This window comes from Argiope bruennichi, chromosome 7 (assembly GCF_947563725.1).
Source record: "Argiope bruennichi chromosome 7, qqArgBrue1.1, whole genome shotgun sequence".
NCBI lineage: Eukaryota > Metazoa > Arthropoda > Arachnida > Araneae > Araneidae > Argiope > Argiope bruennichi.
In genome coordinates, this window is record NC_079157.1 from 44,608,864 (window position 1) to 44,636,184 (window position 27,321).

At 32.8% G+C, this 27,321-nt stretch overlaps 1 protein-coding gene across 1 annotated transcript; it reads left to right on the plus strand.

The window, feature by feature from the left end:
- The first annotated feature begins 942 nt into the window (after window positions 1-942).
- LOC129976154 (juvenile hormone acid O-methyltransferase-like) lies at window positions 943-25,417 on the plus strand. Its single transcript, XM_056089582.1, has 5 exons — window positions 943-1,052; window positions 10,045-10,319; window positions 13,381-13,591; window positions 19,924-20,065; window positions 25,033-25,417. The coding sequence occupies exons 2-5, from the start codon at window positions 10,054-10,056 to the stop codon at window positions 25,251-25,253; spliced, it is 840 nt and encodes a 279-aa protein (XP_055945557.1). The 5' UTR covers window positions 943-1,052; window positions 10,045-10,053; the 3' UTR covers window positions 25,254-25,417.
- The last annotated feature ends 1,904 nt before the right edge of the window (window positions 25,418-27,321 follow it).

Genomic DNA, 27,321 nt, shown 5'->3' on the forward strand with positions numbered 1-27,321 from the left:
GTGTAGTAAGAACCTTGTCCACGTATAGAATAGGTCATTTGATGAAATACAGTTTTGAATCTGAAATCCTTCAACTACCTAGAATGACCCTATCAAAATTTGACGCTGTCAGTTCATTGATTGAGATTTTAGTAGAAAAAAGTAAGTTTGGATTAAACTGTATTAAAAATATGTTTATTTCAAGTCGGATCACTTGATTCACCTCATTTGAACGAAAATATCCTAAACATTCCTAAAAATGATGCGAATGTCTACAGACAAATAAATACTGGAATTGATTCAGTGGTTACAATATCAATTCATAAATTTAGTATAAATTTAAAAAAAAAATTTTTATAAATATAAAGCCTAGACAGTTTACTATGCACTTTCGACTCCAAATATTACTCTTTGGAGCAGAATGTTATTTTAAATATTATGGCGACCAATTCTAGATTTTCATGCGTTGAAATAGACTTTCTAACTTTTCAATATCTTCCGATCATGACTCAGATTGATTAGTCGTTGAATCAGGCATGATCCAATCATTGCCTAAAAATGAAACATTAATGTAACTGATCATTTCAACTTGATTGATTGTTACATGATTCACTTTCATTAATCCTGGTGTGGTTTAAAAGGGAAAGTCATTAGTCCTGGTGTGGTTTAAAAGGGAAAGTCATTAGTCATGGTGTGGTTTAAAAGGGAAAAGCATTAGTCCCCCCCCGCTTTAAATTTGTACACAATAATATTTTGATTCAACTGCCGTCGCTCTTTGTTCAGCATTCAAAAAATTTGTCTCTAATACTTTACAAATTTCTTTGTTAAACCTGTAACTGAATGTTGGAATAAAAGTCTTTTTTTGATTCGAGGTCATTAATTGTTGAAATGATAGAATTTTTTCTTTCTTTTGTAATTTGTGACTTGGCAATTGCAAGTCGCAAACTTTTATTGTGAGCCATGGTTTAAAGATATCGCCTGCAATTTTAGATTAATAAATTTCGATCATTTCTGCCTTTCGTAATCGACGAGCTTCTTGATTGGCGTGCAGCGAATAAAATTGAAAGTATTGTGTAAGTGAGCTATTAGAATTATTTTATTTGATTAGCACTGTTTTAATTACGCAATGTGTACCTGAAAAATTTCGAGAGAGATCTCTAGAACTAGTTAATTTAGAGATTACAAAGATGGTTTTCTAGATAAGCTCAACCAGTGTTTTTAAGAATAAGGCTATTTGTAAATGTATGTTTCATTTTTCATTGGCTTTTAAAAATATTTCTATTTATCTAAAAAGATATAATGCTACAAAAATATTTTTAGTTTTTAAAAGTTTTTTCTGTCTCATAAATTTCTGTTTTGGGTTCTAATATATCATTCACTGTTTTTTAAATCGCTAAACTGTTAAAATCAAGTGCAATAAATTTTACTTTGAAAGAAAAACATCTTATATTTTCTTTACAATTAAATACACTGCATGAGAAATTTTAGTGAGTAAATTTTGGTTGTGTTTATAATAATTGGTGAACAATTATAAAACTGCCTCCTCATCAAACTAGTTACGCATCAGAGGTTTTTGTTATTTTGGTTAAAGTGAAGATTAGCGTGCCCCCCGAGTTTGTCGCCAATATGGCAACCCAATGGAAAGCTCTTCCAGCAACCCTAATGCTGTTTTGTTTACTACTTTTTACAATGGTCGAGTTGTACATGAACTACAACTATTTTAAGAAAAATGTTAGATTAAAAATAATAAAAAAAATATCGATTAAAGATTTTTATTTTATTTTTTATTATAGTTAAGTTTTTTATAACTAATAAGCCACTGCAATTTTATCTTTAATCTGAATAGGAACATAAATTATTTATTCTTTTGGATTTTTAATTATCAGTATGCGCTTTAAAAAATCGTCTGAATTCTTACTTTACGAGAAATCGTCTGAATTCTTACTTTACGAGAAATCGTCCGAATTCTTACTTTACGAGAAATCGTCCGAATTCTTACTTTACGAGAAATCGTCCGAATTCTTACTTTACGAGAAATCGTCCGAATTCTTACTTTACGAGAAATCGTCCGAATTCTTACTTTACGAGAAATCGTCCGAATTCTTACTTTACGAGAAATCGTCCGAATTCTTACTTTACGAGAAATCGTCCGAATTCTTACTTTACGAGAAATCGTCCGAATTCTTACTTTACGAGAAATCGTCTGAATTCTTACTTTACGAGAAATCGTCTGAATTCTTACTTTACGAGAAATCGTCTGCATTCTTGCTGCGCGAGAAATTGTGCAAGAATGAATGTTGGGTAAAGAGGATGGAAGACAATATTTCGAACAGGCAGAATGGATGAAGTACGAGTGGAATATACATTTTTTTTACGAGTTGATGAAAGGAAAGGATGTTTGTTTGAAATTTTATATGGAGGATGGTTTGATTGTTCTAAGTGTGTATTAAATAAATCAAATAAGTGCATTTGTTCTTTAAAATTCCCTCTGAAATCCGTTCCTATAACGACCTTCATTCTTTCTTTTCTATTGATTATTTCTGTTATCCACACAGTCCTTACGTTCAATGTGCTAGCGAAGCTACTAGGTTCCCGCTCATGCTGCTAGCGAAGCAGTAGGATGTTTTTTTTTAAAGTTAAAAAATTCAGGCCGGTGCCTTCTACAGATGCCGAAGGCATTGCATGATCTAAATTTTGCTGTGCATGAAAGCCGGTTAAAAAAAACTAATCAGTAAAAAAATCATTACATTGTGGAAAATGGTAACCTTAACTATTCCGCAGAAGTGTTTGTTTACTTTGTCCGCCATCTTCATTGGCGACTTGGCATCCTTGGCGCATTAAGGGGCACACTATAATTCACTTTTACCGTAATTTTTTGTCTATTTGTTAGGAAATGAAGTTAGAATTTAGTCAAAAAATTTCTTAAAAATTAAATAAATTAGCAATGATTAATAATATTGAGAGTGGTATAGTAGGGATTATAGAACATGCAAAAACGTAGAAGTATTTTTTTCATTTAAAAATCCTCTTTTACTTTCAACTGTCTTTAATTTTGAAACTGTGTTTCATATACTTAATAAGCAAGAAATTTGAAAAAGAGAACTTTTGTAAATCCTTATGCATATGATGGAAGATAATTTATGATGTCAAGCTTCAATTCCGTGGTTATTAAATATGATATTACTTCCAAAAATCATAATTCTTGGGTGTCCGCGTCTGGGGTGAAAATATTACTTTAGAACAAAGGAAACGGCTTTACTCGAACCGGAAATGTGATTAAAATTCGCAAGATACTTCCATAATTCCCGCAATCATTTTTGTAAATCTCTTAACCGAAACTCCTATTAATTACAAAATAATTTACATAAAATATCAAACTTGAGTTGCTCTGACCAGAAACTATCAAGATTTTTTTTTTTTTTTAAAGTGCTACTTGGATTAATATTACGAAATACCAGTTGTAATTACTTAATGCTATACCGACAAAAAATTATCAATGTGCTAAACAAAAATGCAGGATCGACAGCAGTGTTTCGTTCGTTATGCATTTTCTCAAATGTAACTTAATTTTAAAAGTCAGATTTTCAATTCAGCTTTTCAAGCCAAGATCACAAACGAATTTTACTAGGAGCTCGATCCCCCAGAGGGGAGGGGCACTTCAAAATGAGGATGAGATGACGGCATCGTAGTTGGATCTCGCCACCCTGGAGGATACACGAAAAGGTAGGATCTGGCTCCTCCCATCGGTGACGGGACGTATTTCCTTCGGGAAGGGTTGTACCGTGGCCGGTGATGGTTCTTAGTAGTTAACCCTAGTTCCCAACAGTGTTGCTGTTGCGAAGGTCCGGTCATTCAGTATTTATTATCCATTTGCCTTCGGGCGGGTTGGAGAATCAGTGATATGACTTACTGGGAACTCGAAAACAACTCAACAACTCAAAATGAAAAACAGCTCAAAAATTACCGATAGTCAATGATGGATTAAATCTGAGAAGAACTATTATTCTATGGTTAGTGGTTGTTAATGAAGCAAAGCGATACTACTTCTGTTGGACGACTGTTAGTTGTTGGTGAATATGTGCTGCTTATCTTGGTATAAACTTGTGGGAAAGTTTCAAAAACAATGTCAACTTCAGAAAATGGTCATTTCGATTCCTTATTTTTATATGAAGTTCGAAAGTTCTGAAGGGGAAAATATTAGTTGAATGTTGGCTTAAGCTCGGGGAGAGAGACTAAGTTCTTTGTTAACCCTTTCTAGGGCCGTGGGAAGTATACTTCTCACCAAATTTATCAATCTTTGTATGAAATTATGTAGGTTGGCATAAGTTCTGACACATTTTTTTAGTAATTTCAGAAACTTAGAGGCTTCAGTTCTTTATCTCAAACAAAATGATGTGTCTTGATTTGTTAATTATTAATTAACCAAACTAATCAATCAAATTAAATTTATCTAATAAGCTAAATGAATCCCTTTTCTTATTCTAATTTCAAGCCTAAAAATATTTTAACATAATATGACTAGAAAAAAAGGGCCCTTTAAAGGGTTAAGCATACGGATGCAAAGTTTTAAGTAGTTAATAGTTTTTGACAAAATCAGAAACATTTAAATAATTTTCCAGATAATTTTAACATAACATTAAATTTTGCTTTTCAATTAAGATGAGATTTTAAATATTGGGAAAATTTTAAAATCACAAATTCCATGTGAAACAAGTGATTGATCATATAATTTTCCTTCTATATATAGTTACGCTTACAGTTCCCCCTTTCTAAACAATACAATACATAGATACAATCTTTTCCTCCTAAATAGCATTTATGTACAATTTTATTTTTTGTTCCTTGTCCAAAATAAAATTGCATCCATTTATAAATTTTGTTTATTTATATATGTTCATTTATTCATACATATTTTTTTAACCGCTTCGTAGTCCGTAATGCGTCCAGCACATTCAAGTGAACTTCTGCAGGGCGACGTAACGTGCTGCAAGCGTTCTTCTAAATTTTAAAACTTTTAAACGTTTAAAACGCTTTGTAAATGTTTGAGTTTTTATTTATTTTTCGCCGCATTAGAACAAACAAAAAGGAAAAACCAATTTTCGCGCACAGGAGAAGACGCGAAAGGGTTAATGATATTTATCGTTTTATTTTTATTACTTCGTTTCTTCGATTTTTAGCACCTACGACAAAACATGAATAATTCAATTTTACTTCGTTTTTTTCAATAATTCTGAAATATCAAGTTTTGTAAAAAAAAAAAAAAAACCTTGGTTGCATTTTGATGTCTGTTTTATAAAGATGCGATAACATACTATACTGAAATGTGAATAATACTGATTAAAATGTATTTATCTTTTGTATAATTCATTTCATCCTCCCCCAAATGAGTGCAGTATCCTTTGAAATGTTTTTCTATCAAATAACAGGACACATCCTTTGGATAAGTTGTTTGTTTGATATACAAGTTATCCTTTATATGGATGTTCAATTTATGAGTCCTATACTTTATTGAACACATTCTTATGGAATCTATTTTTTTTACTCAATGCCGAAGGGCTGCTTTCGATTCAAGTTACGTAAAAAAAAAAATGTAGGATCATTTTGGTTATGTTATACTGCATTTCTTCATTTCTTAACTTTAATCTGGGAATTTTAACTTTAATCTAAGATTTTAATACAGCCTTTAAAATAAGAAAATTTCTCTGCTTTTTTTACAAGAGGCCATGGTGGCCTGGTGGTAAAGTCTCGGCTTCAGAGCCAGATGCTTCAAGTTCGAAACCCGATTCCATCGAAGAACCGTCGTGTAAGCAGTACTGGTGCACGTTAAAACCGTCGGGGCCAAACGTCCTCCCGTTGGTGTGGTATGGACGTTTGGAGAGGAGTGCCAGTTCAGATGTCGTCCTCGTCATTTGTACCAAAATAGCCCAAGTGTTGCTTTAAAATGGGACGTTAAGATACCTAAACTGCTGTTGTGATAAATTCGAATCGTTTTTTAGGTCAAGAGTTTGTAAAAGTGTGAATATTTTTCGCTAAAATCCTTTCCAAACTTAAAATTGTCCCAGTTTGTTTCGAAAGATTATCATTCACATTTCAAAGCCGTTTTTCATTTGAAATTTTGGAATTCAATAAATAATTATACTATGGTTAAACTTTTATTCATATGCATAGTAATGAACAAATGTAATTAAATTTAAGAAATCATCAGACTGTGCACTGCAAAATAAATCTTTTGTTAGATCTTGAGTGACTCATTACCCGGAATTGTTTGAATTCAAAATATTGCTTATAGAAAGTTTTTAACATTTGTTCTGAAAGTTTTTAATGCGAAGTATCCTATTAAGCTACTTTTTAAATCTCCAATTAGATGCAACGTTTACCATACAATTTGTATTGTTTTTAAAACGAAGTGAATTGTTATAATTTATACGGTAATAGCATATTTTTCAAATCTTTAATAGCAAAAGAGAAACGCATGAGCATGTGGAGATGGCCTTATATAGTAGGAAATAGTATGACTTTTAACCAGTGGATATAGGAATTAAGGATTTGAAAAAATATTTATATTATTTGAAATTAAATTATTTAGTTCTACAAAGAATATATTAAGATGTTTTAGAATATTTATTTCATTAATATGCTAAAGAATTTTAATATTAGCATCGGGCGTAGTAATTATTATTGAATTGATCTTTTGATTTTATTACAATAAATTATCTTTTATGTGTTCGTAAAAGAATATTTATTTTTCAATTGGTGTTAAAAAAGTTAAACACAGCAGTATGCAATAGATTTAATGTAATCAAAAATTAGGGAGTAAAGAATTTTACTCACTTCTCACTACCATAATTAGGAAAATCGTTGAGAATGACAACTTAGGAAAGGGTATGGCTATAATTCTCATGCTCCGACCATGATTACAAATTGTTGTCAGTCCTAGAATAGTTCTTGTATTGTCTTTAAACCAGTGGAAACGTTTAAGGTTGAAATGTAGCTTAGTGTGCCTCTGAGTTTGTCGCCAATATGGCAACCGAACGAAACGATCTTCTAGAAACCCTAATGCTGTTTTGTTTATTACTTTTTACAATGGGTGAGTTGTGCATGAACAATTTTATGAAAAATGTTGTATTAAGAATAATAAAAAAAATATGTATTAAAGATTTTAATTTAGTTTTGTATTATAATTAAGTTTTTTACTTCTAATAATAAGAAACTGCAATGTTATTTTTAATGTGAATACGGAAAGAAAAATACTTATTCTTTTGCAATTTAACTGTCGGTATTCGTTTTAAGAAATCGTCTGAATTCTTATTTTAAAAATATTCTGCAATGGAATTCCTTGCAATTCTCGTAATTCTATTTGTGCTCTGACGATTCTTTTGCAATTTAACTGTTGGTATTCGTTATAAGAAATCGTCTGAATTCTTGCTTTAAAAATCTTCTGCAATGAAATTCCTTGCAATTCTCGTAATTCTATTTGTGCTCTGACGGTTCCTTTGATAATTTATGTCGGTAATTGTTCAAGAATGGATGTCTGGTGAATGGGAAGGCATGGAATATTTTGAATCGGCAGAATGGATGAAGACTAAGTGGGATATTTTATATAATATTTATTTTTCGAGTTGAAATTGGAAAAAAATGCTTGTTTGAAATTTTGTATGGAGAATGTTTTGATTGCTTCTTCCTCCGTTCTTTCTTTTTTCTTGTGTATTCCTGTTATGCACACAGTCACTATGTTCAAGGTACCCTCTCCTGCTACTAGCGACGCCGTAGGATGTTTTATTAAGTTAAATTCTGACCTTCAGATGCCGAAGGCATCTCATGCTCTAAATTTGTCCCTACACAACAGCCCGGCGCAGTCGTCTTTGTAAAAACTTCATTTCAAAATTGTTAAGAGAATCAGCGAAAGTGATCCCAATGGTTAAAAAAAATTCAGATAAACCCATACTTATCAGTAAAAATCATAATTTTAATGCAGAAAGTGGCAACCGTAACTGTTTTGCAGAAGTGTTAGTTTATTTTGTCCATCTTTATTGGCGACTTGGCATCCTTGGCGCAGCCAGGAGGCACAATAAACTAGCTTTACCACGTTCAGAATTCAACTCTCATAAGTTCAGCACCTAATGTGTTTTTTATAAATTGAGTAAACGTAATCAAATATGTATTTTTCCACCTTATTTTTGATGGATTAGTTCCTAAATTTTCTAAACGTTTCCAAGCCATTTACCAAAGTTTGTTTTTCATGTTTTATGTATTTTTAAATATTATCTTGATCTTGCACTTGAAGAAAAAACAGACTATAAACTACACAACGAAGAATTTGCCTCAAAATGTGATGCTAGTCTATAATTTTGTTACCGGAATCGCATACCAAATTACATCCTGTGTAGGGATTGCAATATCGGACCAAAAGTTCAATACCGGTATTCGGTATTTTTTAGATCTTTATACTGGGAAACCGGTTTTAATACCGGTAGTAAAAAGTTTAGAAAAAAAAGAAAACACGGGTTTTTCTTTGTTTTATTTGCCAGTTTTATTAGAGTGTAAATATCACAAATAAGTTGCAACTTATAACAGTATATAAAGAATCGCAATTAAATGGTGATCTTATAGCATCATTTTCCGAGATTAAATTAAAGCGCAAGTCTTAATTAAGAAATCCGGAAACAATCTTAATTAGCTGATAATCTGATTTAACTTAATAATCTACTTAATTGATACAATTTTGTTATTTTTGAAAAAACCGATACATTTGCTGTTTCGCTACATAATAGGTGTTTTACTAAACAGCTCAGACTTCTTCAAGATGAGGTGAAAATCTCTGTTCAACATATATGGGTATGCTCTAAATATCATTTTTAAGAATAAAATAATTGGGAAGGGTCCAACATAATTTGAAAGTTATTCTAGACGTGCCTGATCATCCCTTTGTGTTCTAATTTGGCTGCGACTTTGGTTTCACGGGCAACATTATTTTCATTGTATTTTACTAATTTTTACTATTTTTTATATCGTTCTTTTATGTAAATTGCAGTAGAATGACCATACTGGTCTTTGTAGAATAAAAATAAAATAAATAAAGCGGTATTCTGAGTCTAATAGGTAATGTTGAATCTTCATGTTTTCTTGACGCATATCAAGCGGGCCTGCTTTCATTTGACTGAAATATCAGGACGAGAATCCACAGATGTTAGTAGTATGTTATTTGGTTTTCACAGGATATGATTCCACTACTCGCTACTAGGTGGATACGGGTAACGTATGAAGACTGTTCAGGTTATTTTGAATGTTCAAAATTCAAAAAAAAAAAAAAACTTTTATATCAATTTTTTTTTAATCGTTTGAGAGCATGATGTTTTGAAACCTCAAAATACACGGGCAGAAAATTGGCGATTTATCGCTTTCTAGGCGTCAATTTTTCGCTTTTAGGGTTATTAAAAATGATAGTTTGCTACATTTGGCGCATATCGCCAACGGAAAGTTACAACTTGACGTGAATTTCCACTATCTATCAGATTTTGTTTTGCCAATAAATTCCAGGATCGTAAGAAGTTATCACTCCCAGAAACACAGAGAAGAAAATGGGATCGACAGCGAAACAACGAGAGGTGATAACAAAAGTTGCATAGTTAAATTTTCAATATTTCTAGCTGGCAAGAAAGAAAAAAACCCACGTTATTAGTCGAATGATTTTGAGACGGGGAAAAAAATATCGTTTTCTAAAACATAATGCACATTAATTCTTTAAAACCGGTTTCAATTGGTTATTCACAAATAAGATTCTGGCCTCGAGAAAAATATACCATCGCTTTTCTAAATGTTTGTGATTGCGGAATATGAGTCATATGCGAACATTTTTTTTTCCTGCCAGATTGATACTACTTGACTTTAAAAAAATGTTCTCACATGATAACCTGAAATTTGCCATAGCAGATTAATTTTTTTTGTTTTGTCATTCTAAATGCTTGACGTCATGAGAACTATGTTCTTCTGTGTTTTCAGGAACACGATATTAATCTAACTATTTAAATGAAATTTAAACGATTCTACTGACATTTTTCTTTGTAGATTTTGAAAATGGACAGCAAGCCAAATCTTCACCAGGTTGCTTGCAGAAAATTCATAGATCATTGCAAAGACACGTTTGGATGGAGTGACTTGACGGATGATGTGATAATGGACGTTGGATGTGGAGAGGAGGGGTTGTGCGGAAAATCAATGCTCGAAAAATTCCCGGACGTAAGCGCAATTATTGGTATCGATTTTGATCCGAAGGTAGTACGCAATTTTAAACTGAAAACTACACCAAAGTTTCAGTGTGTTTTGGCCGACATAGAGAAAAGGTGAATACCTGTTTCATCTTCTGTTTTGAATTCTTATTTCTATCCAGCAAACTATCTGAACATATATATAATATGACTATCCCGTTCAATTTTATTCGTCCGAATCGGGATATTTCCTCAATTTAAGAAATAGAAAAGGTCACATTTTTAAATCACCGGTTTAAAGTGTTCGTGGTTTTCTCAAATTTTGCATTTGCAATAGTCGCCGAAAAATCAAATTAAGGCAACATATTTGATTCTGGTTTCTCATTTTTTTGAACAAATTTTATAGGACTATTGCATAAGTTCGAATTCGAACTTCCAGCGAGAGAAATTGAAAGGATATAATTAATTCTCAAATATAATCTATTTTTTTATTGCATGAAATTTCTATGTAAAAATTTGTCAATTTCAACTTGATAAATGATGTCGGTTTACTCTGGAATAAAATGTCATCAGGTGCTTTTGTACATCTTCGGGACAAATAGAATACCGAAGGCGTTTTTGTAAAATGGAAAAATTTTTCCATTTAAATTTTGCAAAACCTAGAGGGTAATAATCAGATGACACAATGTGATGGGCATTGAAGAATTTAACATCTCAATTCTTCTCTGTAGTTCTTGTGAAATACGTGGCGTGGCACTGTCGTACAGGAAGAGTACACCTTTTCTGTTTGCCAGGGACAGATGATTTTCTGTATTGGAAAATCTACTGAATCGTTCAGTGTTTGTCTTAAATTATTGTTCCACTGCATTGAAGCAGTTCTAAATGAATTATTCCTATGATTCCCACCAAAATCTTGGAGCAGTTTAGTCAAGTATGACTCTTGCGCCATAAAACGCAACTCAACCAACCCATCAAAAGCGCTTTTCAGCCTTGGCGATAGATTCTGTACTTTCACGTGTTTTTTCATGTTCCGATGATTCTCACCAAAAGCGCTTTTCAGCCTTGGCGATAGATTCTATACTTTCACGTGTTTTTTCCATGTTCTGAAATCTATGAATATTGATGTATAAATAGCCACATTCATGGATTCAAATTATTTTCAGTCTGGAGATACGGTACACAAGGTTAGAATGGTATTGTAGCTGTTTTAAATAGCGAGACAGTCAAATTTTCAATGTTTCTTCTCAGCAGTTTCTTCGATTATTATTCTAAGATGCTTTTCTGATAAAGCACTCGCAATAACTATACCTTGGAATGTAAAATCACCATTCCGAAATAAAAAAAAAAAACTTTTCCACTGCTCGTAGAATAGGAACGTGATGTAAATAGCTGAAATATTTTTGAATAGTTTCGGCACTTACGCCTTCCCAAAACTTAAATTACTGATGAATTATATGAAAGTAAAGAATTAAATGTCGAAAATGAACATTTTTTTTTGCTTATATTTTTCAAAAATTTATCATACTTAAAGTTCCGATTTTTAACGCTGTATGGACAACACTTTAATCTTTCAAGTACAAGCAAATAACACAGCTGAACAAATCACCGACGACCTTTCCTTGAATAGTACACTGCGAATTAATTAATGAAAAACGGAAAAACTTTTTTAATGATCTAAGAAAAATGCGAGATTTTAAGTTCCTTGCAAAAGCATTTAAGGTTTTAATTTTCGATTTTTAAAGATGCGTTTAGAAGAACTAAGTTGAGAGAAACTAAAGATAAGCAAGAAATGTTCAAGGAAAATTAATACAATAATTAATTAATAGAATAATTAATAGAATTTGATTTTGCAATTTGTTTTTGTCATAAAATACTTTTTAAAATGGTTGGTGATAATTACTGTGGGAAACTTCATGCGAATAAAATCCTTCATTAATTCTTCATTCATTTACTATTTATGATAGAAATAATGGATTTATGCAAGAAATAGATATTGCATGCTTATAAAAAAACATTTTGGAAACGACTAACTAAATCTGATAGGTAATATTTTATGTGAACTTGTTATGGCAACTAAGTATTTCTTTTAAATGACTTCCATTTTTTGAACATTATGTATTAATATGCAGTATAAAACTATCCAACATAATTTTAAAAAAAATTGTGACATTAAGGATGGATGGCTTGACTTTTAAAAATCTAATTTTAAAACTGTCCAACATACCATTTTTTTTCAACTCAATACAAAGAGGATAAAAACGATATTTATGTGGTTTGTGATATTTCAGTGCTAAATAAATTTCAGTATTTTCACTTATTTATCCATTATAAAGCGATTTTCGAGCTTTTAAGAATTTCTGATATTCCAAAAGAAGCATTTGTTATTATGAATACTCCAAATCGCAGTGTTGTGAGGAAACATAATTTCAAATGGTTATTAAATGTACATCGATTCGTATATAAAACTATTGTTAAACGATAAAACGTCAAACATGAATTCATTTAAGACATTTTTGGGTTTTTTTCCCACAAAGCATCTAAATATAATACTAGCCGCGGTGGCCTGATAAGGTATCGGTTTCGGAACCGGCTGGTTTCAGATTTGGAATCCGATTCCACCGAAGAGCCGAGGCCGCGGTGGCCTAGTGGTAAGGTCTCGGCTTGTGAGCCGTAGGGTTTCAGGTTCGAGACCCGATTTCACCGAAGAACCGTCGTGTAAGGGGGTCTGTTGCACGTTAAATCTGTCATGCTAAACGTCCTCCTCCTGCTGGTGTGGTGTGGTGTGGTGTGGAGTGGAGAGGGGGGTGCCAGCTCAGGTGTCGTCCTCGTCATCTGACCGCGGGTCAAAATTACGAGATCCGTCCCAAAATAGTCCTAGTGTTGCTTTACAACGGGACGTTAATATAACTAAACTAAAACCACCAAAGAGCTGTCGTTTACGCGGGTCTGCTGAACGTTAAATCCGTTGAGCCCAAACGTCCTCCCGCTGTTGTGGTATAGAAGTTTGGAGAGGGGAGTGTCATCTCGGGTGTCGTCCTCGTCATCTGATCGCGGTTCAAAATTAAGTGGTCGATCCCAAAATATTCCCAGTATTGATTTAAAACGGGACGTTAATATAACTAAACTAAACGAAAGTAAATATAAAACTAAACGAAAGTTAATATAATTTGTGCGCATTGATTCCTTCCTTTTGCAGAGAAACGCTCCGGAATTACAAAGGCAAGATAAATAAAATCATCTCCATTCGCACTTTCCATCAACTCATAAACAAAGAAGAGGCGTTCCGGAATGTGTACCACCTGTTAAAACCAGGAGGAGAAGCTGCAATTTTGTTCGTCATAAAGTCTTTAATATACGAATGGCTGACGGAAATGCTCAGGATTCCGAAATGGAAAGAAGTTTATCAGGCATGTTCTGTTTTTTAAATTCATTAAATAATATATCGGTTATCCCTATTTATCCACAATGAAACCACGACAAAGAAGTATATCCTGAAAATCAATGTAGTTATTTTTAATTGATTGTTGCAAGTTTGTCTATATCCTTTAAATTCTAGCTTTATTGCTTGATATAGATTATAGCCTGTAGTTATGCTTAATATATTGTTACAAATCTGTAATTTTGCTACCCGGCACGAATAGTATCATCGTGGGAAAAACTGGTAAAACCGTTGTAAGATCTGTCCTGTGCGTGCTGAGCTTGGCGACTTGGCGATGACTTTGGCGACAGAATGGATAGTGCTGGAAAGTTCGAGAACTTTCACGATCCATCCACTAAGACCCGAGATACACCCAGGCACGTCCTGATTGGTCTGGAAGATTCCAGCCCTGCCTCCCGGAACTATAAAAGACTGGCACTCTGAAGCTGCAGGGAAGTCCTCTGTGAGAGTAGTCGGAGTCGCCGACAAGTAAAAATTTGGAGGATTAGAGAGCAAGCAAGCTGCTGAACTAGCGATTAAATGCGCTTCGTTTTTAAGATTGATTGGCGGTATTTGTAGAAAAATTTTTTGTAACAATATTCATTGGATTGATCCGTTAACGAAACGAATGGCTCAGTTTAAAATCACTTTAAAAGAAATGAAGAAGCCGAGACAAAAATGGTATTTATAAATTTTAAGAAATGGGGAAATAACGAAATGTATATTTCTAGCGAATGAACGTCTTCTTTCGAAATTTTCATTAAATAAATTTTTTTTGAAAATGAATTATTTCCTCTCCCCCCCCCAGTCAATTAAGCTTTTTCACTTTTTGTTGAATTCACATTTTCCGTTAATTGTATTTTTAATAATACTGATGCATTTCCGCATGGGTTAATATATTTCTAATCTGTTTATAAAAATTTCCTTATTAAATTCTTTATTTTCATACCCTTTAACCCTTTCTAGGGCCACGGGAAGTATGCTTCCCACCAAATTTATCAATTTTCATATGAAATTATGTAGGTTGGCATAAATTCTGACACATTTTTTTTAGTAAGTCAGAAACTTAGATGCTTCAGTTCTCTTTCTCACACAAAATGAAGTGTCTTGATTAGTTAATTATTAATTAACCAAATTAATTTATCAAATTAAATGTATCGAATAAGCTAAATGAATCTCATTTCTTATTCTACTTTCAGGCCTAAAAATATTTTAATATAATATGACAAGAAAAAAATAGCCCTTTAAAGGGTTAATGTCGTGTTTCGTTTCTTTCAATCCTTTTTGGTCTTAGAAAAATCTGCTTTCAGAACATACGATATTTGAAGTACTAACCACAATTTGAAGGTTTTTAATGTTCATTCTATAGTCATATCAATTTTTCATTTAAATCTTCTAAATGGGGATAACTTATGTATTTTAATTTGGAGGCTGATAAATAAGTCAACACTCGAAATGGCACGTCATTTTACAGATTTTACAGGGCATTATAAGGTATTTGATGCCGATTTGATGAGGCGGTGGAGTGACGATTGCTAGTGATATCAAGACTTCCATGTTCATATAGCTGAGGTTGCCCCTAAGTTCTATTCATTATAAATTTCTCTGCAAATACGAATTTTTAACTCGAGTGGGTATAGAAACAGTGTAGAGATAATGATGGGCGTGGTTTCTACGGAAGGATTTGCACCAGGATGGACTTTAAGATTCAGCCATAGTTATCTCGAATTTTACATAAATCCATATATCTTCGGATGTGGTGGCTGTAACCTTTTGCTGTTATGTTTCATTTTCATGTATAATAAACAATTTAAGATGTTTAATCTGTTGTTGAATCTCAGAATTTGACATTTTTCTTTGGTAAAAGTGAATTTTAGTGTGCACCCAGCGGCGCCAACAAAACCAAGTCGCCAATAAAGATGGCGGACAAAATAAACACTTCCACGGAACAGTTACGGTTACCATTTCCCGCCATCTAATTAGGACTTTTTACTGATAAGTATTGTTTTTTTTCTCCCATACTGCCCGGTGCCTTCGGCATCTGTAGAAGGCACCGGGCCGAATTTTTTAACTTAAAAAACAACATCCCACAGCTTCGCTAGAAGCGGGAGCGGGAACCTAGTAGCTTCGCTAGCACATTGAACATAAAGACTGTGTGGATAACAAACAGTGCATAACCAAAAGAAAAGAAAAAAACGGAGTAATAAGCAATCGGAACATTCTCCATACAAAATTTCAAACTAAAATACTTTTCCCAACTTCATCAACTCGTAAAAAAATATATTCCACTCACCCTTCATCCATTCTGCCGGTTCGATATCAAATCATTCTCCATACAAAATTTCAAGCAAGCATCCCTTCCTAACTTCATCAACTCGTAAAATATATATGCATATTTAACTCACCCTTCATCCATTCTTCAGGTTCGAAATACACCCGACATAACAAATTATGAAATTATACCAACCGTTATAACACCAAAAGAATTACGAGAACTGCGAAGAATTCCATTGCAGCTGTCTTTTAAAGTGAGAATGCAGACGATTTTTTAAAGCGCATACTGACAATTAAAAATTTGCAAAAGAATAAATATTTTCTGTTCGTATTCACATTAAAAAAAAGAAGAAAATAACTTCTAATTATAAGCTTAACTTTCTTAATTTAATAAGTTTTAATTATAATAAAGAACAAAATTAAAATCTTTAATCGATATTTTTTTAATATTTTTAATTTAACATTTTTCATAATATAGTTGTAGTTTATGTACAACTCAACCATTGAAAAAAGTAGTAAACAAAACAGCATTAGGGGTGCTAGAATATTGGCGACAAACTCGGGTGCACGCTAATCTTCACTTAACCCTTTTCTTTTTCTGAAGAATCGTTTAAAGTTAAGATTCTTCATAACGCCATAAATATTAAAATTTTAAACACTTATGGCCGATTTAGCTGAGGATCTATTTATTTCTGGATTATTAACTACCTCCATTTTGTCTGCATCAGACTACATTTAGTGCTCGTAAGACTGAAGAACATATAAAATCTCTGTACTGTTAAAAATAATTTTATCCTTTTTTGACTAACAATAAGAATTGAAATTTAAATGTAATAAAGAAAAAATATCTTTGGAGTAAAATTTACGCATCTTTATATTTTCTTAGACAAACTATACAAAAAAATACTGCAATTGTCTGAAAATTTCACTTCGAAATTTAGATGAATCAAACTTAACCCGAGTTCGAAAACACACATTTTCGAAATTAAGATGGTCTGTGTACGCGGTATCTCAAAAACAAGACGAGTCGTGGGCATATCATTTCATACATTGTCATTTCACCAAGTTTGAAGAACTATTCCCAATTTTGGGTGTAATCGTTTGAGAGCTTTATCTGTTCGTCCGTTCTCATGAATTTTCTGAAAAAAATGCAAGAACAATTAAGCCTTTATTCCAATCAAAATGTAGAATATTTACATAACATCAAGTTTATGGGTCTCTAAGTTTACATCCGGATATGTTACCGCATAAAGCAGGGGTAGGGTTGAAGCACCAGATTTTAACTTATAAAGCTATGATGCTGGTAGAAAATGTCTAAACTAAAGTCATAGGTCTGTTGTGTTGTTTCTTATGGCACTTGCCATGGACAAGCCCGCTGTTACGAAGACGGCGATTTTAAGCCGGTGGGGGAGCGTCTCTTGTTTTTTTAGTAACGCCAACTAGGGCCAAGAGTACGACTTTGCTACTCACATATCACTCATTCGCTTGCACAACCCCTTTTTACAGGAGGGCACATTCACACATCTCGCAGACAGAACAACGGAAGAACAACCATGCCGAAACCGGGACTCGAACCCAGGACGCCCAGATTACAGGGAAGACGCGCTAACCTTATGCCAGGATGCCGGCTATACCAGGTCTAAAAATATCTATAAAATTAGCTGTCAAATATTATGAAGCTTAACTCAAAATTAAAGTCAATCTAATGAAGCGTTTAAAGTTTTTCGCAAATTTTTGGAATAAAGTAGTATTAAATAGAAGGAATTGGTAAAACTTTCAAGCCAATATTTTGCATTTTTTTAAAGTGTCGTCGAAAAAGGTTTGCAAGTATTTTTCTAATCGTCATAAATTAAAGGATTGAAAAGTAATCAATTTCTGAAAATGCCTGTCTTTGATTTCTGATGTTATCATAATGGACAATTTTCAGCTAAAAGAAACTTAATTCTTTAAAAAATCTTTTTTTTAATGGCCATTTCACAAAAACAATAATAATCTTCACGAACTTAACTATATACAACAATTTTAGACAACAGCATGTTAAGGGCGGAAATGGAATCCAATCCAATCCAATCCATGTCAGACATTCGAGGAACAGTCAGACGCGCTTAACTAACTGCAAATGTTCTGGGATGGTCGACCATCCCAGAACATTTGCGGCAGATTAGTAAAATAAGCGGAGCAGGTGTTTGGTCCTCACGTACTCTGTCTGAAAAAAACAAAGGTAACTGACCCACCATATGCAACTTATTGCTTCAGCGGCATAATACAGAAGCGATCTTTGGTCGCTTGACCACTGGAGAAAAAAAACGCAAAAAGCTAGTGGCTTTCTCCCGCTCTTTTGTGTTTGGTGGAGAGATCATTCAGTTTGAAGTGCTGAAACCTGGAACTCTGTGAATGCATACTGTTACTGAGAACAACCGGATCGAGGAAAATTAATCTTTAATCGAAAAGTGTCCAGCAATTGTCGACAAAAAATTTGTTCTTCTTCCACATGATAATGGAAGATCGCACTGCGCAAGACAAACTCAGAAAAAAAATTAATGAATTGGAGTGGGAGGTATTGATTTACCCATCATATTTATCCGATATTGCGCCATCTGATTTGCATTTGTTACGATCCTAAGTGGCCAAAAAATTGAAGATTCGTCTGATGACCAAAAGGTCGTCTCTAGATATGTCGCTAAAAAGAAACCAAATTGATTTTTATCTCTCCAGCATTTAAAAATTTACAAACAAGATGGCAAAAGGATGAGCGAAATTGTATTATTAATTTAAAAACAAAAACTTAGTAAAGATTTATCTGTTTCAATTTATTGTAGAAAAACGTTATTTTCAGGTTTCCTACTTTTAAAATATGTGGAAATGGCTTTTATGCAATGTACTTCCAAGTTAATAGGCAAGAGTATTAAAACTACGATTAATTTTATATTAATGAAAATGCAATTGAAATTTTATCAGGCCCTTTGAGAGCACTTATCACTCACCCAAAAGTGTTCTACATGAGAAATTTAGATCTGCGTAGGTCACTTGTAGAGAATTTTGGACAATTTTTACATTGCCTATGTTTTAATTTACAGGCTGTAAGCAGGCTTCATACTCTTCAGTAAAAATAATCATTTTTAATCATATCGTGATCCACATTTTCTCACGTATTTACAGTATGATTGTTTATTATATCTAAACGGATCCCAAGTCAAGGCCCTGCAGCACTGATATAAAAAAAAATCAATTTACTCATTAATTAAGCTTTTCTGAACCTTCTTTTACTCATTCTTTCATTCTGAACCAACACATTTTGTTCATATACTTGTGGATATTCTGTGGGAAAGTTGTAACACTAAAGAAACAATTACCTAAAACTGTAGCAGACAATGTCTAAAAGTCATAGATTTGCCATCAGATCATCTATTTATAAACATATATATTTTTTAATACATTGCCACGGAGCTTACTTTTGATAAATTTAGCTTGGTAAAGTATATTTGATTATAAATGAACATAGATGGTCTAAAAAATCTTTCAGAAGCGATTAAATTTCCATATGGATAATTCAGTAAAAATTTCAGTCTTTATAAAGTTAGAGAATATTATTACTACATTATAATTAAAAATTTTTATGAATTTCAGAAGTCTGTTATAATAGACAGACTTCGGCAATAGTGTAGATTTTTACGGCACTCCTACGTTCCAAACAATTAATTTGCACAGATATGTACTTTATCATATTCCAAAGCTTACGTGTAGGTATCGGAAGGCCCAGCAGTGGTATTTAATATCTTTTATTGGTCCGAAATTTGATTTTACCAGTAATCGATTCATTGTCACTGCTCTGTGTGTTAAATAACTGAATATTTACTTTTTCCAGAAACTTCATTTACCAAAAAAAGATTCTCATTACAATATGAAAAAGGTTTATTTATTTATCATTGTTTTAACTTATCTGTTCATTTTTATTGAAATTTAAAATGGTGTCCAATCTTTTGTCCTTTCTATTTAATTTCGAAAAGTTTATAACATATCTGCAAACATGCATGCTTAAATCTTTAGGGTTCCTATACTGTGGATATGTATAAGAGTGGAGAAAATAAAGATCGCTTTAAAGAAATGGTGGAAAAAATAGGATTTCGAGTATTGGAATGCTCCGAAGCGAAAATAGTTATTCCATATCCATCGGACCAAGCGTGTAAAGGTAAGAATTATTGATTAATTCGGATTTGGGAATACTGTCTGTGATTATATGTGTGTGTGTGTGTGTGTGTGTGTGTGTGTGTGTGTGTGTGTATATGTGTGTGTGTGTGTAATATTATTTGATAAAACTGTGCAGTAAAATTGAATATTTGTACGAAATATTTTTTTACAAAAGCTTAATTTCGCTTAAATGTTCTAATTTTTGGGATTTCTAGGTCCCAAATTCAAAGTTATCGAAATGTAAGAGAAAAATTCACTCTTACTTTGTCATTCTGGGATCTTCTAACTGAGATAGAATCGAGATATTCCAAGGTGAATTAGATCACATAAACATCGAAATCATTAATCCAAGTGTTCTCATTTTTTGTCATCTTTTTTATTTGCAGGACACAGGCACAGAAAATTATATACAAATATTTACATATATTTCATTTTACGTGCACGAATTCTTTACACAGCACAAAACGATCTTTGAATGTATGTGTGTGTGATGGAACCAAACTCATACCTAAACTTTCTCTTACTCTGTGGGGTCAAGGGAAATTTTTTCCTGACGTCACCAGCACGTATGCGCTAAAGGGTTACATGTAATTAGGGTTACGCCAGGAATCCCAACACTAATATTAAATATAAATTGAGCAAATATTGTAACTTGATTATTAAATGAATCTCTAGACCGCCCTGATGTGGAAAAAAAAATCCTTGAAATGATTCTAACTATTCTGTTTATATTAAACTAACAATGCGCCCAATAGGTTCTGAATTAGGAACATATCGTTTGTCTATGATGGTAGAATTGTAAAATTCAGCTACCTTCATTTGGATTATGATATGCAACTTATATACCAAAACTTTCGCTTTTTGCTAAACTTTAAACGAAATCCAGGTAAAAATCCATCTAAGTTCTCGCACTTGTCTGCAGTGCGTCCCAAAAGCATATAGATAGGCGAATTTTTGAAATAGGGAATAAAAAATAAAGCAATAATTGCGAAAAAAATAATTAACATATGGAATCGTAGCACGAGTGTATTACAATATGGAAATATTATTCTTGCATCACAGATTGTCTGTAAAATAAAACTCTAAATAAGCTGTTTCTAAAATATGCGGACAATGAGAAGAATCGCTTTTTATTTCCACTATATCAAATAATTTGCAAATTCTATGATTTGTGACTTTAAAATTTCGAAATATAAAATCATTTCTGGTTCTTCGATTCTGGAGTAGTTGAACAATGCCTCGTGTCTGCTCGATTCTCTGCTGCTTAGACCTGCAGAGATCTTACTACCAGGTCATCGCGGCCCAAGCTACTGAGACATACTTGGTTCCATTCTCTTCAGAGGAGAATCTGCGCCTGCTCCCTGTTCTTGCTTCATGAAAGCTGATCGTTGAGGATATGAAAAAAAGTTGAACATTCAGGAAATAAAAACTCGGTAACCATGTTTTCTCTTTTACAAATTCTCTATACTGTTTTACAAGATTGAAAATAAAATTAGTAAGTTAGCTATGTATATACAGTGTCCTGAAATGAAGTGAGGAATTTTTACACGAGAATGACAATTAAGCCTCTTACGATTGATCTCCCTGGAAAATCTATACTTACCCCTAATTTCACTTTACTGTGTGTCATAATATTATGTTTCTATTTGAAACATGTCGTATACCTTCAAACTATAATGGAATTGATCATCAGTCATAAAATAAGTTATTCCACCAATAAGAATGCAGGAAATATATGGCAATTTGGTATTTATTGGTGTCGTGTCTCTAATGGAAGTTAATGTCCGAATAAAATTAAAAATTGCGTATGATGACATGTCAAATGCTTGCGTCATTTTTTATAAGTGAGCCGCAAAACTTTCACAAACAACAATTTCCCAATTACAGGACATTCTAACACAGGGATTTTCCTAAAAAAGAACTCAAGACTGACTCAATTAAAACCATGAAAATGAAAAATATGAAAGGAAATATTACCGAATGTGGCAGGTGAGTATATAATAATGTGGTGAAAGCTTATAAGCCAGTTAACAGCTAAGCTACACGAGCAATTGCTTTTGTATTGTGGTCATGTTACTCGGCTGCAAACCACGAGGTCCCAGGTTCTATCCTCACTCATACCAATCCACTACAATAATATCCGGTATAATATATTGTAATGCGCTTAATGGAACCTGTCTATAAATATTTAAAAAAAATGTTGTCATAAAGTAAGAAATCTTAATTATCGATCTTGATTTCTAAAAGACTTAAGATCGCTCATTTTTACTATTCCTAATATCAAATTCGTTGCTTGAATCTGTGCAAATATCTCTGAAAGGCTAGTTAAAAAGTTTAGATCAATAAATTTCGAATCGTAGTCTGTTTTAATGTAATATCAAATTTTCTGATAAATGAATACTCAAGGAGTCCATTCTGTTATATTCCATTATTTCTGGACGTAATTAATGGTTAAAATTATGGGGTTACAAATTAATAGGATACAAATTAATTTCGATTCTTTAACACTTTGTTGACCGGCAATTTCATACAAAAATTTATTTTGTTGACCGGCCATTTCGCACAAAAATGTATGCATGGCACCCGCTATTTGATATAGAAAATATCTTATGTCACCGGGCAAAAAATGTAATTGAATAAAATTCGAAGTGATTTTCAAAACATTTTATTTGCACAAAACAATAATAAAACTAATAATAATAATAACAATAATAATAATAATAATAATAACTAATAATTTTTTTTGTATGGTAAAAATTAAAGCATTCACCGACGTGTAAAGGTACACAACATGTCTTACAAATATATCTCGTTTCGCTGCGCTTTCCTTTTGAAGAGCATACTCGACACTTTCTTTTGGATTTGTTTTAGATGCAGTAATTATTGGTTCTAAAACGTGATCCAGAAGTTTTCCTGAAAGCCTAGATACAGGATCTTTGTGTGGAGCTCTTTTAGATGCATGAGAAGTATTTGCTGGTTGTGTGTTGCTTTCAATTGATTCCGAAGATAGCCATATCCTAGCTACTTCTAAGAGAAATTTTTTGTATCTTATTTTATTTTGGCACTTCTTCGAATAAATCACGAAAGCATTAAATAGAAGGCAATTGATAAAAAAAAAATGCTGTTTTTTTGGACCATTTGATGCTTTTTCGCAGTATGCTGCTGTTTGCCAAATATTGATCTGCACGATCGACTCCTTTCATATATTTATTGTATTCAATTATACATGAAGGTTTTATTTTATCGTTTATATAATTTTTATTTCGATTTCCAGTTGTTATCATAGACGCATCATGAATTGTTGAAATCATTCGCACTAACCTTTTATCCTTCCATGTGAGGAGCAGAATCGGTCCTTTTCGTAAAAATGTCATTTGCCTTCTCTGAAGATTTTTGGATTTTTCTATAAGTAATTTTGGCAAGCCACGGTTTTCGCGAATGGTACCACATACACGTATTTTATTTTCAAGTAAAATACTAGCTGTTGAAACGTTGTTGTAATAATTATCTTGATACACGTGATGATTAAATCCAAAATACGGTTGCAAAATTGACAATATTGTTTCTTCAAGTTTTTTCCCAACACCAGAATAAACTTCAAGGTTGCAAATGTACCCTGACTCACTTTCACAAACCATTCTCACTAAAATTCCGTATTTTGTAATTTTTGAAGGATTATATGTTTTGAATTTTAGACGTCCTCTCCATGGTATCATTGCTTCGTCTAATGATAATTGCTGCTTCGGTACATACATCGATTGACTTTTGGAAATAACGTAGTCTAAGAGAGGTCTAATTTTATAAAGCCTATCTGTACTAAGTACATTTTCAACGTTATCACTGAGGTGGAAAAATGTGAAGATCTGTTCAAACCTCATCCTGCTCATTGTTTTAGGGAATATTGGTATTTCCACCAAAGGGTCAGTTGACCAATAATCTCTCCAGCAAGTGTTTTTCGTTTGTCCCATCAATACCAATAATCCAAGAAACTTTTTCATATCGTTCGTTGTTACTTCCTTCCACTGTAAAGTTTTGGCTGAATTTTTATGCAAATCTTTCATTTGGGTGTGATATAGATTTGTTTGAGAAACAACTAAATTAAAAAATTCTTCATCAAAAAACGAATCGATTACATCAACGATGCTTGGTGGATCACATTCGAAGTTCGGTACTCTCGAATTTCTCGAATAATCTTCCAAAGAAGGAACAATATCAATATCATTCCACTCTTCATCACTATCTGCTTCACTATCGGAAAGAATTCTTCTTTGTCGTTTTGATGGTCTAATGTCTGAATCATCACTATCAGAATCACTGAACTCGAAATCACTCGGACAATCCGACAAAACATCCGCATATAACTCGCTAAAAAGTTCTTCCGGCATGGTTCAATTTTTTTAAATTTTTACAATGCAATGGAAACAGAAATTAGAAAAGTAATTTTGATTTTGAAAAGCCAACATGACAAAATTTTGCATTGCAACAAGTTTTTGAAAAAATATTTGCATTTCATGAACTTAGAAAAAAATATCAAAGTGCAAAGACGAGTTATCTCGTCACCGGTCAACAACGTCTGGGCATGAAAAGACGAGTTATCTCGTCACCGGTCAACAACGTTCGGGCATGAAAAGACGAGTTATCTCGTCACCGGTCAACAACGTTCGGGCATGAAAAGACGAGTTATCTCGTCACCGGTCAACAACGTTCGGGCATGAAAAGACGAGTTATCTCGTCACCGGTCAACAAAGTATTAAAATAATGGCTTTCTAAAATATGCTGTATTGTTTCCTGTTTTTCATCAAGTGTGCACCAAAATGCTTTTTTTTACAAAAAGCGTACTAAATTATTTATTCGTGCAAGAATTGTTCTGTTATTTCTGTTAAGAAAGAAAGCGAATTGCTCATTTTACTAAAAGATACATGAATTTTTTTTAATACTTTTGTTTGAAATTGCGATTATGATTTTCAGATGCGTTGTACCAAATGTGTGGGAATTCTTTCAATATTCCTCCTGAAGAAGTCGAACAATTCAAAGAAGAATGTTTTCAACTTCTGGTGAAGACTAGTGCAAGAGACCCTGAAGGAAGGCCGTGTTACAGATCGACCGAACTGCGTTTACTGCTCGCCAAGCCAACGGAGAGTTCTGGTACTCCTGGAGCAGAACACCTTGGATTACAAACAACTATATAAAGATATAAATTTTCTGGCGATAACTTTGCAATTTAATTTTATAACCAAAGTTTTTAAATCGAATGTGCATTTTTAGTGTTTAATTTGACTTTTAAAAAAACTTTTTAAGGATTTTATACTTTTATTCTGTCATTATTTTTAGTTTTTAGACAAGCAGCGAGCACTTAAAAATGGTTACAAGTATTGAACTTCTGCTGATGAGTATCATTTTGTAATATGAATAAAAAATTGTATATATTTTTAGTCATTTTTTTTCGTATAAACAGGATCTTACATTTTTTTTAATAATATTATGGAACATTATAATTGGATAGTATAAAAGTAATAAACGATACAAGCGTTAAAACAACATAAACCCCTTTAAATGTTAAATTATGAAATGATCCATGTATTATAATGTGAAGTGACGGTATTCTATTGATTTAAAAAAAGTTTAAGGTAAGTATTAATGAAACAGGAAACTTTATCGCGCCATTTAAAACGTATATAGGTATGCAAGATCTAAAATGTGTTTAAAAAATGCGAGTGAAAAATCAAGCTGCAAGCTTTATGAAACGGGATTTTTCTTGAGTCGAAAAATCTCTTTTCGTAATTATATATGCCTGTGAAATGAGTTTATAATGCGAACAAGCTACTTAAATCAAATTTGGTACATGGTGTGGTGCAACGAAAAAGCGAAAATAAACTCACGCGCATCTTGAAAACATTTTATTATTGAACTTAGAAGTTGTGTGACAACTCAACTCTACTTTGTTGATTGATGGTGTTCGAAAGATTTGATATACGCATTAGCATTACTTTCGTTAATCTTAGGTTATATTTAAATGTTTTATATGTAAATTAATTGTAAATAATAAATGTTTATGTCGTCTTATTGTGGATTGAATTATTTTAACAAGAACGTGCCTAATGTATGTCGGCACGACTTCTTCAGTCTCGCTTTAATCATTAACATATGGTATTGAAATTATAGATACGCGATTAACAGAGTGTTAAACCATGTTTTTTTTCAAACAAATGTAGTCCTCGCTGTATCCGCCAGATACATCAGTATCTATTGTTAACATTAGTAAATCTAACTTAGCAATAGAATAATATAAACAGGAAAAAAAAATTCTAAAATAGGCTAGGAAAATAGTAAAAAGGAACTTTTTCTCAAACATAGCATTATCTAGTTATTGAAAAAAATTCGTATATCTGTCGGATAAAGCGCGACTATCAGATGTTAAGTGCTGGACAAAATTTGATAAAGCATTGACCACTGTGAATCTATTTGTGTAAGGCCACGGTGGCAAGGTTTTGGCTGGGAATTGGAGGGTTTCATGTTCGATACCCGAAGCACCGCCATGTAAGCGGGTCTGGCCCACGTTAACTCAGTCGGGAACAGAACGTCCTCCTGCTGGTGAGGTGCAGAATTTTAGAATGGGGGTTACCGGCTCAGGTGTCACCCTCGTCGAAACTATAAGGTCTGTCCCAAAATAGCCCTAGTGGTGGTGTAAAGACGGAACAATTATATAACTGAACTGAAAAGTGAATCTATTTATGAGTATATCATCCTTAAAACTCAGAAATTCGGCATATTTTCAGGCCTAGAACAGAAAACTTGCCTAGATTCGGTGTAATCACTTTGATGTATCGTAAAAGTGTGATATTTCATGGTTTAGAGACTGTAACAGCTAACGAAACCTTTAATGAGACATTTCAACCATTAACTACATTAATAAAGTTATTTCAAAATAAAACGAAAATTACGGTGGTACATATTAATACCATTCCATTGATTTTTTTTTTTTTTTTTTTTTTGTCCAAAAGTAAAAATAATTAATAATTGTCTCATAGAACTCAAGGCTGTTACTCTGTTGCAGTTTCCGGGCAATGAATTTAGTTGGTGACAGTAAATCTTAGCTGATATAAAAGTCCAAGTTCCTTGCCGGAATTTTTTCAAGTTCTTCAAGTACTGTTTGCTTTGTTTCGAGAAATTCCCTCTCCGCATTCTTCAATGCAAAATCAGGTAGATTATCATTAGGATAAGGCAAGAAATCTGAGTAAAAAAAACACTGCGGATTTT